Genomic DNA, 18,847 nt, shown 5'->3' with positions numbered 1-18,847 from the left:
CTGCCAGGCACAATTATCGGGAGAACCCACTCCTGATGTTTAATGTGGGTTCTTTTCTATTTCCTAAGTGTCTCGGCTGGGTTGAGAAGTAAAGGGAAAGAGCACAAGAGAGAGAAATTTAAAGCTGGGTGTCCGGCGGAGACATCACATGTCAGCAGGATCCGTGATGTTCCCCGAGCTGTAAAACCAGCAAGTTTGTATTAGCGATTTTCCTTTTTTTTTTTTTTTTTTAGAGGGGGTGTCTCGCTCTGTCGCCCAGGCTGGAGTGCAGTGGCCGGATCTCAGCTCACTGCAAGCTCCACCTCCTGGGTTTACGCCATTCTCCTGCCTCAGCCTCCCAAGTAGCTGGGACTACAGGCACCCGCCACCTCGCCCGGCTAAGTTTTTGTATTTTTTAGTAGAGACGGGGTTTCACCGTGTCAGCCAGGATGGTCTCGATCTCCTGACCTCGTGATCCGCCCGTCTCGGCCTCCCAAAGTGCTGGGATTACAGGCTTGAGCCACCGCGCCCGGCCGTATTAGCGATTTTCAAAAGGGGCGGGAGTGCACGAATAGGGTGTGGGTCACAGAGATCACATGCTTCACAAGGTAATAAAATATCACAAGGCAAATGGAGGCAGGGCGAGATCACAGGACCACAGGATGGGGCGAAATTAAAATTGCTAATGAAGTTTTGGGCGCGCATTGTCATTGATAACATCTTATCAGGAAACAGGGTTTGAGAGCAGACAACCTGTCTGACCAAAATTTATTAGGCGGGAATTTTCCTCCACCTAATAAGCCTGGGAGCACTACAGGAGACCGGGGCTTATTTCGTCCCTTGGGCTTGACCATAAAAGACTGCACGCCTTAAAAGGGGCCGTCTATAAGCCTACCTTCAGGGCGCATTCTCTTTCTCAGGGATGTTCCTTGCTGAGAAAAAGAATTCAGCAATATTTCTCCTATTTGCTTTTGAAAGAGGAGAAATATAGCTCTGTTCCATCCGGCTCACCGGCGGCCAGTTCAAAGTTACCTCTCTTGTTCCCTGAACATTGCTGTTATCCTATTCTTTTTTTAAGATGCCCAGATTTCATATTGTTCAAACACACATGCCCTACAAACAATCTGTGCAGTTGACTCAATCATCACAGGATCCTGAGGTGACATTCATCCTCCTCAGCTTACAAAGAAGATGACGGGATTAGGAGATTAAAGACAGGCATAGGAAATCACAAGGATATTCATTGGGGAAGTGATAAGTGTCCATGAAATCTTCACAATTTATGTTCAGAGATTACAGTAAAGATGTTATGCCCAGACCGTTTATTCCCCGAAGAAGACCACCAGAGTCCAGAGTCAAAGCTAAGCAGCAAGGATCTTTATTACAGGTTCGAACCTGGAACTCTCCCTCGCTCGCGAAACGAGACGGGCAGGAGAGCTCCCCCACTGAACTCCGAGCAGTGTTATATAGTCTAAAAAAAGTGGGCATAGAGTTATTATACAAATCAGATATATGATTGGCTAGTGTTTGAACAAGGCGATTTGGCTAACTATGATTGGTTCCCGCCGTTTCTGATATTTTGGTTCAACCTTTGAGGCGGGAGAGCAGGTTTATGGCAGCAAGAGTTTATCTTACTTAAACACGTCTTGTGACCTTGCCTCAGAACTTACAAAATCTCTGGTATGTGCAGAAAAACAGGTGCTCACAGAACTTACGAAATCTCTGGTATGTGCAAAGATTAGAGAGCAGAACAAAAGGGTGTAGCGGGGGGGGGGGCGGGTACACATCTATCTTTGTGTCCTTTCAAAGACAGGCGTAAGAAATTATAAAAGTATTAATTTTGGGAACTAATAAATATCCATGAAACCTTCACAATTTATGTTCTTCTGCCGCGGCTTCAGCCAGTCTCTCCGTTCGGGGTCCCTGACTTCCTGCAGCAACAATGAGTGGCTCATGCCTGTTATCCCAGCACTTTGGGAGGCTGAGGCAAGAGGATCGCTTGAGCCCAGGAGGTCGAGGCTGCAGTGAGCCTTGATTGCATCACTGCACTCCAGCCTGAGTGATAGAGCAAGACCCTGTCTCATAAAAAAACAAAGTCCATGGGGTAGGTTGTCTTATCTTAATTTTTCGACCAGAAGAAGGATGCACAGAGAGAGAAAATATTGCCCCAGGTCACACAGCTGGCAAGTAGTAGAGTCAGGGCTCCATCCGAGGCCACCAGGCATCAGAGCCTACTTTGTGAGTGGCCACTGGCCCCAGGCACAGTGGGTGTCACCTCCTCCTCCTTTACCATACAGAGGCAGAAGCAAGGAACTGCTCTTCTCTGGGTCTAATTTTTGAGACCACGGGAACATTTTCTAGAAGCCTCTGGCCAGTCTCTCATCCTCTCTTGTCAGCAGAAGCAGGTCACATATGTTCACCCTATGCCCAGCAATTGTCTAGGGTTGTAGCATTGCCTGAGTTGATCAGAGCAGTGTCTCAGCCCTAGCTGCATACTAGAAACACCTGCAGAATTAAAAAAAACCCATGCCCTGCCCCCTGCCTCTTTAAATTAGAGCTGCTAATGTAAAGGTTATTTATTTATTTATTTTTGAGACTGAGTCTCATTCTGTCACCCAGGCTGGAGTGCAGTGGTGTGATCTCGGCTCACTGCAACCTCCACCTCCCAGGCTCAAGTGGTTCTGAGAGGAGCCGGGCACATTCCTCAGCCCCGGGCTCAAAACAAACCATCCCACCACATATCTCTCAAACTTCCTGAGCCCAGTACAAACACATCCCATCCTCCCATCCCACCACATATCTCTCAAACTTCCTGGGCCCAGTACAAACACCACCTGGAAGGTCTCCGATAAGGAGACAGCCGTTCAAGGTTTTACTGAAAGCGCGGGAACCGAAAGAATTCCTTTGTTCCCCTGTAACTTTCAGGCTATAAAAAAGCAAGCACTCGCATTGTTCGGGGCCCTCTTGTATGCTGTGTAATGGAGGGACCAGGTTCGAACTTGTCATAAAGATCCTTGCCGCTTGGCTTTGACTCTGGACTCTGGTGGTCTTCTTTGGGGAACAGAGGGTCTGGGCATAACAGTTCTCCTGCTTCGGCCTCCCGAGTAGTTGGGACCACAGATGGGTGCCACCAGGCCCAGCTAATTTTTATATTTTTAGTAGAGAGGGAGTTTTACCATGTTGGCCAGGCTGGTTTTGAACTTCTGACTTCAGATGACCTGCCTGCCTTGGCCTTCCAAAGTGTTGGGATTACAGGCATGAGCCACCGCGCCTGGCCTATAAAGGTTTTAAAATGAGTATTGGGTGAGCTCCTAGACAACATCAAGGCTTGGTCAGCAGGGAGGAAGGAGCAGCAGCTGCTTGCAGGTGGACGCCAGAACTTCTAGTGCCCTCGGATGAAAGCCAGGCGAACAGGCTCTCTGGACTTCCTTCTCACTCTCTGGCCATCACATGAACCGCCTTGCTAGCCTCTCCTTCTTCTAGTCACCAGAGAGGTGCTGTTTGCTTACGTATGCCACGCCAGGCTCCGGGGTGGACATATGCTGTCACTTAATTCTCCCACCACCTGCTGCCTGCCTGAGCCACTGCATTAATTGGGATTCTTTTGATTGCAAGTGAGAGAAATACAACTGAAACAATTGTAGGCAGAAAGGGGGATCTTACCATTTTGTGCATTCGTGAGATGGTATGTCTAACTTAGGAACAATCCAAGAATTTCTCCATCTGCTGTAGATGGGCTCATTTCCAAACAATGGACAAAGTCAAAAGTCACAGCAGTTCTGGGTTAATAAGATAGGCTTCCATCCTGGCCACAACCAAAGAGGATGCTGGGAATGCTCTTCCTGGCTGCAGTCTCAGGGAAAGATTCTGATTGGTCCAGCTCAGGTCATGTGCCTCTCGTCCATGGTCAGGGTCTGGGGGAAGATGTGCTAGGGAGACAGACACAGAGACAGCAGCCCTCCTTGCCTGCCTCTGTACAATGGATCTTGACATTGGGAATGTTATGTTATGTTATGTTATGTTATGTTATGTTATGTTATGTTATGTTATGTTATGTTATGAGATGGAATCTCACTCTGTGGCCCAGGCTGGAGTGCAGTGGTGAAATCTCGGCTCACTGCAACCTCCGCCCTGCAGGTTCAAGCAATTCTTCTGCCTCAGCCTCCCAAGTAGTTGAGATTACAGGCGCACGCCATCACACCCAGCTAATTTCTATATTTTTAGTAGAGACAGGGTTTCACCATGTTGGCCAGGGTGGTCTCAAACTCCTGACCTCAAGTGATCCACCTGCGGTGGCCTCCTAAAGTGCTGGGATTGCAGGCGTGAGCCACTGTGCCTGGCTGACACTGGGAATTTGAGATGAAGTCTTGATGTGTTGCCAGGCTGGAGTGCAGTGCAGAGGCCCGATCTCGGCTTACTGCAATCTCCACCTCCTGGGTTCAAGCGATTCTCCTGCCTCAGCCTCCCAAGTAGCTGAGATTACAGGCGCACACCACCACTAATTTTTGTATTTTTAGTAGAGACAGGGTTTCACCATGTTGGCCAGGATGGTCTCGAACTCCTGACCTCAAGTGATCCACTCGTCTTGGCCTCCCAAAGTGCTGGGATTACAGGCATGAGCCACTGCGCCCGCCGAACTGGGAATTTTAAAATATCATGAGTTTGTGATCCCTGAGCCCCTCTGTGCTGCACAGTGGCTCTTGTGTTTCCCAATCTTAGGGGTTTTTCTTCTCATTCTAGATGAAGAGCATGAGCGTGGGGGACCCCCGAACCTTCCCCTTCATCGAGCCCCCACCACCAGCCAGCCTGGAGACCGCCATCCTCTACCTCCGGGACCAGGGGGCCCTGGACAGCTCAGAGGCCCTCACGCCCATTGGGTCCCTGCTGGCCCAGCTGCCTGTGGACGTTGTGATTGGTGAGTACCCATCCCCTTCGTGATCACGCAGGGCACCAGGAGCGGGTGTGGGCACAGCTAACTCTCTGAGTCACCTGGGGGCAAGTCTGTCTGTTTCTTCCCTGGGTCCAGTTCATTTATTCACTATTCATTGGGCCAGGTGCTGTTCTAGGTGCTGGGCATATAGCAGTGGACAGAACAGACACAAATCTCTAGCCTCAGGGAGCTGACATTTTGGTGAAGAAAACCAGCAATAAGTTAGGACAATAAGGAAAAGGTATACTAGATCAGATGGTGCTTAGTGTTCTGGAGAGAAGAAACAACGGGGTTGGGGAATGGGGAGTTGCAGTTTATAATACAGGCCTCAGGTATAAGGCAGACCTCACGGGGAAGGTAACATCTGTGCAGAGAAACGGAGATGAGGGCTAGGAGCCATGCAAATACTAGAACATGCTTGCCAGCAGAAGCAGAGAAACATGGCCGGCACAGTGGCCCACACCTGTAATCCCAGCACTTTGGGAGGCTGAGACAGGTGGATTGCTTAAGCCTAGGAGTTTGAGACCAGCTTGGGCAAAATAGCAAAACCCTGGTTTCTACCAAAAAAAAAAAAGAAATATAAAAATAGAATGTGAGCCCTGTATGTAATTTAAAACTTCCCAGTAGCTACATTAAAAAAGCAAAAACAGGCTGGGCACAGTGGCTCACGCCTGTAATCCCAGTACTTTGGGAGGCTGAGGTGGGTGGATCACGAGGTCAGCAGTTTGAGACCAGCCTGGCCAACATGGTGAAACCCTGTCTCTACTAAAAATACAAAAATTAGCCGGGTGTGGTGGCGTGAGCCTGTCATCGCAGCCACTTGGGAGGCTGAGGCAGGAGAATCGCTTGAACCTGGGAGGCAGAGGTTGCAGTGAGCTGAGACCATGCCATTGTAATCCAGCCTGGGCAATGGAGCAAGACTCCATCTCAAAAAACAAACAAAAAAAAAAGCAAAAAGAAACAGGTGAGATTCATTTTGATAAAATAGCTGATTTAACTTAATATACCTAAAACATCATAATTTTAACATAATCAATATAAACATTTTTTGCAAGATGTTATGTTATTTTTTACCATACAGAGTCTTGGAAATCTTGGCTTGGACCAGCCATGTTCAACTGCTTAGTAGCCATGTGTGGCCAGAGGCGGCCATATTGGACAGTGCAGATGTAGCATGAGGGCGTTCAGGCAGTGGGGAACAGCCAGTGCGGAAGGCCTGTGGGGGGCACATGCCTGCTGCTACGAGAACAGTGAGGAGCCCGGTGTGGCTGCAATGGAGTGAGAGGGAAAAGGCGGGAGATATTAACCAACAGTCCCATTCATTCATTAAATACTTTTTTTTTTTTTCTTTTTTTGAGACTGAGTTTTACTCTTGTTACCCAAGCTGGAGTGCAATGGTGCCATCCCGGCTCACCGCAACCTCCGCCTCTTGAGTTCAAGCAATTCTTCTGCCTCAGCCTCCCAAGTAGCTGGGATTACAGGCATGCGCCACCACACCTGGCTAATTTTGTATTTTTAGTAGAGATGGGGTTTCTCTATGTTGGTCAGGCTGGTCTCGAACTCCTGACCTCAGGTGATCTGCCCGCCTTGGCCTCCCAAAGTGCTGTGATTACAGGCTTGAGCCACCATGCCTGGCCCATTAAATATATATATATAATTTTTTTTTTTTTTCTTTGAGACAGTGTCTCACTCTGTCACCCAGGCTGGAGTGCAGTGGTGCGATCCCAGCTCATTGCAGCCTCCGCCTCCTAGATACAAGCAATTCTCCTGCCTCAGTCTCCCGAGTAGCTGCGACTGTGGGTGCCTGCCACCATACCTGGCTAATTTTTGTTTTGTTTTGTTTTGAGACAGTTTTTGCTCTGTTGCCTAGGCTGGAGTGCAGTGGTGTGATCTCAGCTCACTGCCACCTCCTGGGTTCAAGCGATTCTCCTGCCTCAGCTTCCTGAGTAACTAAGATTACCAGCTCACACCACCATGCCTGGCTAATTTTTGTGTTTTTAGTAGAGATGGGCTTTCATCCTGTTGGCCAGGCTGGTCTCGAACTCCTGACCTCAAGTGATCTGCCCACCTCAGCCTCCCAAAGTGTTGGGATTACAGGCGTGAGCCACCGTGCCCGGGCAATATTTGTTTTTTCAGTAGAGACAAGGTTTTACCATGTTGGCCAGGCTGGCCTTGAACTCCTGACTTCAAGTGATCTGCCCCACCTCGGCCTCTCAAAGTGCTGGGATTATAGGCTTGAGTCACAGCGCCTGGCCCATTCGTTAAATAATTTTCGAGCACCTGCTGCGCCTTCTCCCTCTCACTCCATTGCAGCCACACTGGGCTCCTCACTGTTCTCGTAGCAGCAGGCATGTGCCCCCCACAGGCCTTCCGCACTGGCTGTTCCCCACTGCCTGAACGCCTTCATGCTACATCTGCACTGTCCAATATGGCCGCCTCTGGCCACACATGGCTACAGTTCTAGATGCCAGAGATATGACAGTGAATAAAACAAAACTCCTTCCCTCACAGAGTTCACATGTAACAGAGGAGATGGACAGGGGCAGATAAATGAGTGAAACACGGAATGTCAGCCGCTGGTTCCTGCTCGGGTAGATGCAGGGCGTGGTGGGCACAGTGGGGGCTGGGAGCAGTGTTATGCGGCTGTCCTGGGAGGCCTCACTGAATGGTGACACCTGGGCAGAGGCCTGAAGGAGGGGAGGGAACAGCTGTCCCTCTGGCCCTGGGTCAGGTGAGGAGCTTTGAATTAGATGGGAAGTGTTTAAGTGGCACTGGGTTCTACGTGACTGAAGGTGGCCAGAAAATTCATCAGCTGACCTGGCGGTTCTGTGAGGATCTAGAAAGGCCGGGTCCACAGAGGTGGATGGAGACCATTTTCAGTTCCCCGCCCTCCTGATCTCAGGTCTTCAGTAGCCAGTCACAAGCAGATGTGGTGCTCCTCGTCCCCATGCTGTGTGTCATCAGGAATAGGGCGTTAATCTTGAGGGATTTAGGGCCAGCAGACCCTCTGACCCTGTCGCTCTTGTGGCCATCCTGTGGCGTGCCATCAGTGTCTCAAGGCACTCAGCTGACGCTGCAGACGCCACCGCTAGAGGCTGGGGGTGGCCTGTGGTGTCTGGCTTGCAAGGCTGTTTCAGAGAATATGGCGCAAAGTGCCCCGGCGCAAGTGACAGGAAAGACAGGCTGCCTCGCTTGAATTCCCCGGCACTTGGGGTAATCACAGGGCCTCCCTTGGGAGGCACAGGCAGGGTACCCAAGATCCCCCAAACACAGAAGTCCTGGCTTTTCCACAGCCCAGACCCCTCCCACCTCTCTCCTCTGCACAGCGTGTCCCCAGCTCTGCCCTGCGCCCCTCTGTTGCGGGCTCAAGGATGTCAAAACTCTTCCTCTCCCTCATTCCTGAGTCATGCTCACCCCTCCTGGGGAGTTCGCTGACTGAGGCTTGTTTATCTTGCCTGAGTTTCCTGACTCAAGACTTTCTATTTCCAGCAGCCTGCGGCCCACCATGGCAGGACCACCCCTGTGTGTGTTAACACCATTAAAGTCCCCCATCCTTGCAGCACAGCGGGCTTCAGTGTGGGCAGGAGGCTGGATCCGCTGGACTCGGAGGGCTGCCCGGGCTGAGAAGATGGTTCATTTTTGTTTGATTTATTTTTATTTATTTATTCGTTTTGAGATGGAGTCTCACTCTGCCCTCCAGGTTGGAGTGCAGTGGCGTGATCTTGGCTCACTGCAACCTCCACCTCCCAGGTTCAAGTGATCCTCCCACCTCAGCCTCCTGAGTAGCTGGGATTACAGGCATGTGCCACCACACCCAATTAATTTTTGTATTTTTAGTAGAAACGGTGTTTCACCATGTTGGCCAGGCTGGTCTTGAACTCCTGACCTCAAGTGATCAGACAGCCTCGGCCTTCCTAAGTGCTGGGATTACAGGCGTGAGCCACTGTGCCTGGCCTCGTTTTTGTTTTGGAAGGAAACAGGGCTAGAGCAGAGAGAATCTGAGCTGAGAAGCAGAAGAATGTTCTGTGAGCGCTTGCTGTGTGCCGGGGAAAGGCTCTGTGGACTTTCCATTATTTCATCCTTACCTGCTGAGGGCAGGGCCTCTGGTCGTCCCCAGTGTGCAGATGGAGAAACTGAGGCTGGGCCCAGGAGGCTCCTGAGAGCCTGGGGGAAGCCTGGCTTTGATGGGAGGTGATGCTAAGTGCCTCACACACATTATCTCCCTGAGGGCTGGGGGCAGGTGCCCCCACTTTCCCTGTGGGGAAAACAAGGCTCAGAGAACTGCTGCTCAGGGTCACAGTGGGAACCAAGAGGCACGGATGGCCCTGTGCTGGGCGTCCTCTGTGCCGGGCGGAGTTCTGAACGCTTCACTGGGTGAAACACACCAGCCTCTTGGCAGCCTGAGGAGAGGCCGATGCTGTTGTTCCCCCATTTACAGATGGGGAAGCAGCGGCACGGCGAGGTGGGGCCACTTGTCCCTGGTGACAGAGCTGGGGCATCCTGGAATAAGACAGGGGCCTGCCCAGTACAGCCCCGAGCCCTACTTTAGGTCCACCTTTGATTTATGAGGCCAGCTTTTTTGTTGTTGTTTGGTTGGTTGGTTTTTGAGACGGAGTCTTGCTCTGTCACTCAGGCTAGAGTGTAATGGCACGATCTCAGCTCACTGCAACCTCCGCCTCCAGGGTTCAAGTGATTCTCTTGCCTCAGCCTCCCAAGTGGCTGGGATTACAGGTGCCCGCCACCACACCCAGCTAATTGTTGTATTTTTTAGTAGAGCCCGAGTTTCACCAGGTTTGCCAGGCTGGTCGCGAACTCCTGACCTCAGGTGATCCACCCACCTCGGCCTCCCAAAGTGCTGAGATTACAGGTGTGAGCCACCACACCTGACCTTGTTTTGTTTTTTTTTTTTTTTTTGAGATGGAGTTTTACTCTGTCACCCAGGCTGGAGTGCAGTGGTGCGATCTCTACTCACTGTATCCTCCACCTCCTGGGTTCAAGCACTTCTCCTGCCTCAGCCTCCCAAGTAGCTGGGATTACAGGCACCCACCACCATGCCTGGATAATTTTTGTATTTTTAGTAGAGACGGGTTTTCACCATGGTGGCCAGGCTGCTCTCGAATTCCTGACCTCAGGTGATCTGCTTGAGTCCAGTTTTGTGACAGGCACTGCGGGAAGTCAGCAAAGGGAAAGAGTGGGGGCGGGTCAGACACATGACACAGACCACTAGCCACAGGACAGGAGGGCAAGGGAGTCCCCGGAAGTCCAGCGTCAGCTTGGGCACCCAGAACGAGGGGATGTCTAGATGTCCGCTGTGGAGCACTCACAGATGGAGACAGTGTTCACCAGCTCTTCGGCCACCCTGGGAGATGGTTCCTGCCACTTTTCCTCTCCGTGGCCTCCCCTCTGCCCCTCCTCCCCTTTCCCTGCCTCTCCCAGCCCCTGCCCCATCTTTCTCCATCTCTCCCCTGCCTTCTGTCCCCTCTTCCTCTTCCACCTCCACCTTGACTTAAACAAAGGTAGCAGAAGAAGCTTCATCCTGTGATAGGCACAGGAGTCAGTGCGTGCCTGTGCCAGGGCAGAGAGGGACTCACTCACAGGTCACACTCTAGCGCAGAGGAGAGACGTCCACCACAATGGGTCAAAATGAGCTCCTAGAGCAAAGACCAAGCCAGGGAAGCGTCGGAGCGCTGGGGGGTGGGTTGTAAATAGCAGAGTGGGGAACTTGGTGACAGGAGTAGCCGGCACTTAGACAGTGTCTCCTGTGTGTCCGAGGAGGCAGGCACTGGCCATCTCCAACCTACAGATGGGGAAACCGAGGCCCTTGCCCACGGCCTCATGAGCAGAAAGCACAGCGCGTGGGTTTGAATCTGTCCATCTGGGTCACGAGGCCCATAGTGGGCAAGATGGAGGGGGTGGGAGCAGGAGGGCAGGCGGAAGGGCGGGCCGGGGCCCCGAGGGGTGAGGGCTGCGCCTGTCCTGGCACCCAGGAGCCTCAGCCCCGTGTCTCCGCTCCAGGGAAGATGCTGATCCTGGGCTCCATGTTCAGCCTGGTGGAGCCTGTGCTCACCATCGCGGCTGCGCTCAGCGTCCAGTCGCCCTTCACCCGCAGCGCCCAGAGCAGCCCAGAGTGCGCGGCAGCACGGCGGCCGCTGGAGAGCGACCAGGGTGACCCCTTCACACTCTTCAACGTCTTCAACGCCTGGGTGCAGGTGAGGCTGGTGGTGGGGCCCCTCTGTCTGTCACCCTGCTCAGGGCCAAGGCCTTCTGTGGCTGTGGCTCCTCCTCGTGTCCTACCCTGGGAGGACCACTGAGCCCTCCACCGACTGGGCCTGCCTGGGGAGGGCCACGTCTCCACCATCCATGGCCTCGGCTCGAGACAGCATGTGCCCAGGCCCGGGGCACAGAGGAGCCCGGATTTCTGGAGCACTGATGAAAACCTGTGCCATCTGGAGAAAGTCCAGGCTCCTTGGGGGGCATCTGGATATCCAGTATATGTCCCCTGAGTCCCCACCCTAATGCTGGCCCTGTACCGTAGTGCTGAGGATCCATTAGTGCCAAAACTACCCTGGCCCTGCCCTCCCAGGGTTCACAGCCCAGTGCAGGGAGACAGACCACTGATGTGACAGTGACAACCCAGAGAGGGCTGGAATGGGGAGTCCAAGGGGCTGGGAGAGCCCAGAGGGGTGTCGAACCCAGTGTGTGGGTAGTCTGGGAGGGCTTCCCATAGGAGGGGGCACTGGGGCTGAGACCTGGAAGCAGCAGAGCAGGTGTCCCTGAGGGATGCTTGTGTTGGGGTTCTGGGTGCTAGGTCAGCCCCTCCCTCCCTGAGCTGGCTGGGCCCTGACACCCTGGCATCTGCTCCTCCCCTCAGGTAAAATCTGAACGAAGCAGAAACTCTCGCAAGTGGTGCCGCCGCCGGGGCATAGAGGAGCATCGGCTGTACGAGATGGCCAACCTTCGGCGCCAGTTCAAGGTGAGGCTCAGGAGGAGGGGTAAGGCTGGCCCCGCCCAGGCAGATGCATGCAAGCACACTCCAGGGCACTGCCTCCCCTTCCCGGACAGCAGTCAGACCAGAGTCCCACCCTGCACCTGCCTCCCCCACCACCCGGTGACCAGGTGTTGGGGCAGCCGGGCAGGGCAAAGGGAGCAGAAATCCAGGAGGGCTTCCTGGAGGGGTGGATGGAGTCAGTGGACATGCAGCATCCTCGGGAAGAGCTCGCCCTCCCGACCGGGGATGCTGAGCTGGCTGCATGGGTGTGGTGCTGGAGGCAGCCTATGGTTGTGGTTGGGGCCGGCACATCTGGAGCCAGACACCCCAGCCACAAACCTGGCTCTGCCATTTCTGACAGCGTGGCCCTGGGCATGTTATTGCTTGTCTCTGGGCCTCAGCTTCCCCTAGAAAAAAAGAGAGAATAAAAATAGCACCTGCCGGGCAGGCGTGGTGGCTCACGCCTGTAATCCCAGCACTTTGGGAGGCTGAGGCGGGTGGATCACGAGGTCAGGAGTTCGTGATCATCCTGGACAACATGGTGAAACCCCGTCTCTGCTAAAAATACAAAAATCAGCCAGGCTTGGTGGTGAGTGCCTGTAATCCCAGCTACTTGGGAGGCTGAGGCAGGAGAGTCGCTTGAACCCAGGAGGCAGAGGTTGTGGTGAGCCAAGATTGAGCCATTGCACTCCAGCCTAGGCAAAAAAAAAAAAAAAAAAATTGGGTTTCTCCTGTGCCCACACAGTTCCGCAGCTTGTTTCATGGATACTCCGTGGATGTTCTCCATCTGAGTGCAGAAAGACCTGCTGTTAGGCCCTTTTCCGTGGTTGTATCCATGGATTGAGGATAGAATAAAAGAGTTCCTGGTGTCACCCGTTCTCTTTGGTTGGAGATGGGCAAGCAGAGGCCCAGAATAGGCAGTCACCCAGCCGACGCCTCCTGTGCAATTTCTGGGGTCCTGGTGTTGGGGACCACAGATGCCCTGACCGCTCTCAGCATCGGTCCTGAGGTCTCTGGCTGCTAGAGTTCAGGCTTCACTGGTCCCCAGATGCTTTGAGAATCTAATGGAAAGTGTGAGCCCTTTGCACACACACATGCAAACACACAGACACAAACACACACATGCACACACAATCTCCTGTGTCCTCCATCGGCCAGGGCTCAGCAGGAAACAGAGGGTCCAACCAAATCAGGTCGCTTGAGGAATGTTGACAAGGTGTGGACACGGGGAGGGCATGGGGAGGGCAGGGGTCTCCGATTTTATGGGTCACAGTCAGCTGGAGGGTCTGTTGAGTCCAGATGCCCAGCCCCGCCCAGCCCCCTCCACTCTCCACTTGGTCGTTCTGGAATGAGGCCCAGGACTTGGCATTCCCACCAAGTTCCCAGATGCCCCAGGGCTACACTCGGAAGCGCTAGTGCAGGACGCCCACCAGGGCTGTGTGGGAAAGCAGGGCTCCTTGAGGGGCATCTGGATATCCAGTATATGTCCCCTGCCCCAGACCCGAGGGGCAGGTGGGGCAGTCACCAGAGCCTGGAGCCAGCTTTTGGAGAAGGCACTGGGCGCCCCTGCCTGCCTCCTCCTGCCCCTGGCCCCGGTGTTCCCTCTGCCGACAGTGAGGACAGCTCTCCCTCTGGAGCAGCGATCCGCGCCCAACACCACGCAAGGTGCTGTCCTCATTCAGCCCCCTTTGGGCACTAGCAGCCCTGCCACCAGGAGGGTCCCCATTTCCATATGAGTCCAGAGCCCACTGAGTCTGCTCTGAGGCCCTCACCCCTGCCCACCTGCCCCCAGGAGCTGTTGGAGGACCACGGGCTGATGACTGGGGCCCAGGCCACGCAGGTGGCGGACAGCTACAGTCGGCTGCAGCAGCGCCGGGAGCGCCGGGCCCTGCACCAGCTGAAACGCCAGCACGAGGAGGGCGCGGGGCGCAGGCGCAAGGTGCTGCGGCTGCAGGAGGAGCAGGACGGCGGCTCCAGCGAGGAGGACCGGGCTGGCCCAGACCCCCCAGGGGCTGGCGATGGCGTGGACATCCAGGTGGGTGCCATGGGCTGTGGGGTGTGGGGGTAGGTGGGTGGGGTTTACCAAGGTGGGTCTTGACCTCTCCTGGGGGTTCCCAGGGGCCATGACCCTGTCCTCATTTCAGGAGCTGGGTTTCTGTGGATGGTGCTTGGCCCCAGGTATCTGCAGTGCCTGGGGGTCTGCGGATCATGGTAGCAGCTCCTCAGGTCCCCTAAGACTCTGCCTTCCCATGTTCCCCCCAGGATGTGAAGTTCAAGCTCCGGCATGACCTGGCGCAGCTGCAGGCCGCTGCCAGCTCAGCCCAGGACCTGAGCCGCGAGCAGCTGGCTCTGCTGAAGCTGGTGCTGGGCCGGGGCCTGTACCCGCAGCTGGCTGTCCCCGACGCCTTCAACAGCAGCCGAAAGGACTCAGACCAGGTGGGGCCTGTTCTGCCCCATCCTATGTTTCGTCCTCCAACACACGAACCCTGAGTGCCTGTCCTGAGTGCCCTGAGGTCCTCATCCCTGTCCACCTGCCCCCAGGAGCTGTTGGAGGACCACGGGGTGACTGAAACAACCCTGGTTCTGTCCCCATGGGGCTCACAGACCAGTGGGAGGACAGACCTGTCCCCAGACAACCCAGAGTGGGCAGGGCTTGGGGAGCTGAGGACACTGTAGGAGCCCACAGGGGGCACCTGCCCCAGATTTGGAGGAGTCAAGGAGGGCTTCCTGGAGGAGGGGACCTGGGCCAGAGGGTGGAGGAGAGGCATCCTGGGCAGAGGAGAGAGCAGATAGGAGGGCCTGTGCTTCGTTTCCGTCCTCCACAGATTTTCCACACACAGGCCAAGCAGGGCGCCGTGCTGCACCCCACCTGCGTCTTTGCTGGCAGCCCTGAGGTGCTACATGCACAGGAGCCAGAGGCCAGCAGCTGCGATGGAAGCCGAGGTACAGTGAGCCCAGGTGGAAGGAACCCCCATCCGGGATGTGAAGGGCGGGGATACCGTGAACTCCCGGGCCCCTCCGGCTGGGGCTCCCCCTGATCCTTCCCACACCGGTCCAGGCTGGTATTGACAGGGGCCCGCAGGAGCGGAGGTTCCAGGGCCAGGCCTCCCTGGGTAGCCTTGGGTGACTCACCCCTGCTGGGCCTCGCCCTCCCCATGGTGGTGATAGCCAACCTGAGCCAGTGTGGCTGTGTCCAGGGAGTGAACACCGGTCAGGGGCCTGTCCCGTGGGCTCTGTGAGCTCCCACCTGGGTCCTGCAGGGGGAGGCCCCCCCGGCGCCCATGTGCATGGAAGGGTGTCTCGCTGCAGACATGGCTGCCTGCTGGGAGTCACACTCAGATTTGGCCAAGCCACCGAAGCCATGCTGTGAGCATATTCTTTCTACCAATGTGTACATTGACCGGGTGGCACAGGTGGGCCTCTGATGGGCCTGGGTGGGCCAGGGTGGGCCTGAGTGGTCCTCCTCAACCTTTCAGACGACAAGGACAAGATGAGCAGCAAACACCAGCTCCTCAGCTTCGTGTCCCTGCTGGAGACCAACAAGCCATACCTGGTGAACTGCGTCCGCATCCCTGCCCTCCAGGTGGGCCTCTGCCCCACCCTGCCCCCATGCCCAGATATGAGAGCTGCGTTGCCCAGGGTGGTGGGTAGGGGCACCGCGTGGGCTTGGAGGGGCCGCCTGGCACCTGGGCTGGCCGCAGGCGTCTGCCTTGAGCCGTTGCTGTGGCCGCTTTTTCTCTCATTCATGGAGTTGCTCAACAGTTACCTGCCGAGTGCCTGCTGGGTGCCAGGCGCGGTGCCAGGGGCGCAGCAGGGAACCAGGCAAGAAGGCCAGCCCCTGCCCTCCCGGGCTCCCGTGGCAGGGGACAGTGATAGCAGTAGCACAGTGACACCCTGAACGACCTGTGGGAAGGTGGTGCTGGGCAATAGAGAGTAGGGTGGGGGTGAGGGTGGACACAGGGTGTGGCATAAGATAAGGCCACCTGGTGTCTCCAAGTAGACACCCAAGGAGGAGAGTGTGTGGATCTCGGGGCAGAATGTCCCAGGCAGTGGAGTGGCCTGCGCAGAGGCTCTGAGGCAGACACGTGCCTGGTGTGCAGTCGGCAAGGGGGAGTGTGCAGAGATGAGGCCAGAGAGGCGAGGGAGACAAGACCCTGGGAACTTCTGAGCAGAGCTGGGACAGGGTCCCAGCCAGGAGGGCTGGCAGCCGCCAGGAGGGAGAAGAAGGGCGCGGCCCGGGTGGAGGCTGAGGCCGAACTCAGATCGTGGATGCCCTTGCATGGGCGCTGGCAGCAGAACCATGGGCCCCACGGCAGCCGCTGCCCTGCCCCGAGTGCTCCTCGAGTGTCTCCGTGATCCAAGGCCTGGCCTTGGAGTCCTCACACAGCCCTGCAGGTCTCCCTTTATAGAGGGGACTGAAGCTCAGGCAGGGGTGGGGACACATCACCTGTCTAAGTCACACAGCAAGCAGGTGGCCAAACCAGAGCTCCCGGGTCACGCTGCCCCCTCCTGCCTCCCGCTCACTACCAGCACTGCCCAGCGTGGGTCCCAGAGAACGTGGAGGGAAGAGAGGAACCTGCGGGCTCCCAGAGCCTCAGGGTTTCGTTGACACTGTGATTGCCACCAGCACCACGAAAGCCAGCTCAGCTCAGTCACCTCTGTGCATGTCCACACCTCCCTCCAGCCCGCCTGGTGGGCCAGGCGCTGTTAGTGTTCTGGGGGCCGGGGGTGCAGCTGTGGTCAACGTCGACCACACTCCCCACCCTCATGGGGCTCAGACAGGATGGTGGAGGCAGACGGTAAACCAAAAGGGTGATGCCGGGCGCTCGTGTGAGCATGGGAAAGCAGGCAGCACGCACCGAGGGACAGAGGGTTGGCAACCAGCCGGATCGCAGGAAGCGGAACAGACCTGCTACCTGAGGCGCTGCGCTCTCTGCCTGCACTGGACCGCTTGTTGAGAGAATCTGGCCGGCTCACACCTAGAATCCCAGCACTTTGGGAGGCTGAGGTGGGAGGATCGTTTGAGCCTAGGAGTTCAAAGGGCAGCCTAGGCAACATAGGGAGACTATCTCTACAAAAAATTTTAAAAAGTTAGCTGGGCGTGGTGGTGTGCGCCTGTAATCCCAGCTACTTGGGAGGCTGAGGCAGAAGGATCGCTTGAGCCTGGGAGGTCAGGGCTGCAGTGAGCTGTGATTGTTGACACTGCACTCCAGCTTAGGTGACAGAGTGAGACCCTGTCTCAAAAAATAATAAGCCAGGCGTGGTGGCTCATGCCTCTAATCCCAGCACTTTGGGAGGTCGAGGTGGGTGGATCAGTTGAAACCAGGAGTTTGGGACTAGCCTCGCCAATGTGGGGAAACCCCATCTCTACTAAAAATACAAAAATCAGCTGAGTGTGGTGGTGGGCGCCTGTAATCCCAGCGACTCGGGAGGCTGAGGCAGGAGAATCGCTTGAACCTGGAAGGTGGAGGTTGCAGTGAGCCAGGATCGCACCACTGCACTCCAGCCTGGGCGACAGAGCGAGACTCATTTCAAATAAATAAATAAAAATAATAATAACAAAAAGAAGATGGAGACACTTCACATTCACATAAGCAAGCAGAACAGTATATGGAGCCCTCCTCTACCATCCCCGGCCCCCAAACCATCCACGCATGGCCAGTCCTACCCTTTCCTCTGCCCTGGCCCCAGCCCCGAGAATTTTCTCCAACATCGAATGAGCCACAGCACCGGTAATTACAGCCCTGACTTCCGTCCTCACAGAGGAGTGTGTGCTCAGGGTCTAGGCTCTCGCTGCATGTCATGTGTGTCTGAGTGCCTGCTGTCCCTCTGCCACCCTGCCTGAGAATGCAGCTGTCTCTCTCCCAGCACGCTCCCATCTGCCCCCCGCCACCCTGCAACCCCAGCCCCCTCCCCTGACTCAGCGGCTGCCTTCATGCCGTATCCCCAGCGCCCGCAGGGGTGCCTGGTACAGCGGGTAGATGGTGGGTAGGTGGATGCCTCGCATAGACAGGGCGGGTGGGTGGGCAGGAGCCCAGCCGGGCAGGGCCTGTCTCCAACATCGCCCTGCCCCCACACCTACTCCCTGTCTTCTGCTCCCTCTCTTCCAGTCCCTCCTGCTTTTTAGCCGGTCCTTGGACACCAACGGTGACTGCTCCCGCCTGGTGGCCGATGGCTGGCTGGAGCTGCAGCTGGCAGACAGTGAAAGTGCTGTCCGGCTCCTGGCGGCTTCCCTGCGGCTCCGTGCCCGCTGGGAAGGTGCCCTGGACCGGCAGCTGGCGCATCAGGCCCAGCGGCGGCTGGAAGAGGAGGAGCAGGATGTGCCAGTCAGCCCCAAGGAGGTGGCCACCCTGAGCAAGGAACTCCTGCAGTTCACGGCATCCAAGGTACCTTCCACCAGGGTGCCCGTGCCTGCCTATGGCCAGAGGGGGTGGCCGCCACTGGGCTTGAGCCTCCGGAAGGCCTGGCTTCCCATTCACTCCACTGGGCACATTTGGGGGTTTTCAGGCCACAGAGGTTCAGTCACTCACCCCAGGAGCCTGGTTCCAGAGGCCATGCTACCCACTGCTGCCCTGTTTACTAAGCACGTTCTGCAAGCGTGGCTGATCCCCCCTTGCTAACAGTCAAGAACGGACAAGGTGTGAGAGGGAAGCCATAGGTGTCTGCTTTTGGATGGGAAGAACCGAACTGAGCAGACTTGAAACCAACCACCGACTCTTAGGTGGGGAGCGGAAATTGCTCCTGGTTCTTTTTTTTTTTTGAGACGAGTCTGCTCTGCTCTTCCAGGCTGAGTGCAGTGGCTGGATCTCAGCTCACTGCAAGCTCCGCCTCCCGGGTTCCCCATTCTCCTGCCTTAGCCTCCGAGAAGGCTGGGACTACAGGCCTGGCCACCGCCTTCCTGGCTAGTTTTTGTGGGCTTTAGTGTAGGACAAGCCACTGCGGTTAGTTTG

At 55.7% G+C, this 18,847-nt stretch overlaps 1 protein-coding gene across 4 annotated transcripts in view; it reads left to right on the top strand.

The window, feature by feature from the left end:
- Positions 1–18,606, top strand: part of DHX34 (DExH-box helicase 34) — a 36,091-nt gene extending 17,485 nt beyond the window's left edge. For all 4 annotated transcript variants that reach the window (XM_031659114.1, XM_031659111.1, XM_031659113.1 and 1 more), the window contains 8 exons: positions 4,720–4,894; positions 10,925–11,118; positions 11,781–11,882; positions 13,690–13,932; positions 14,160–14,333; positions 14,723–14,840; positions 15,374–15,480; positions 18,008–18,606. In XM_031659114.1, coding sequence (XP_031514974.1) covers positions 4,720–4,894; positions 10,925–11,118; positions 11,781–11,882; positions 13,690–13,932; positions 14,160–14,333; positions 14,723–14,840; positions 15,374–15,480; positions 18,008–18,517 — 1,623 coding nt within the window. In that variant the 3' untranslated portion in view covers positions 18,518–18,606. The remainder of the gene's footprint in view (positions 1–4,719; positions 4,895–10,924; positions 11,119–11,780; positions 11,883–13,689; positions 13,933–14,159; positions 14,334–14,722; positions 14,841–15,373; positions 15,481–18,007) is intronic.
- The last annotated feature ends 241 nt before the right edge of the window (positions 18,607–18,847 follow it).

The sequence above is a fragment of the Papio anubis genome, chromosome 20 (assembly GCF_008728515.1).
Source record: "Papio anubis isolate 15944 chromosome 20, Panubis1.0, whole genome shotgun sequence".
Classification (NCBI taxonomy): domain Eukaryota; kingdom Metazoa; phylum Chordata; class Mammalia; order Primates; family Cercopithecidae; genus Papio; species Papio anubis.
This window is presented reverse-complemented; position numbering and strand designations above follow the sequence as displayed.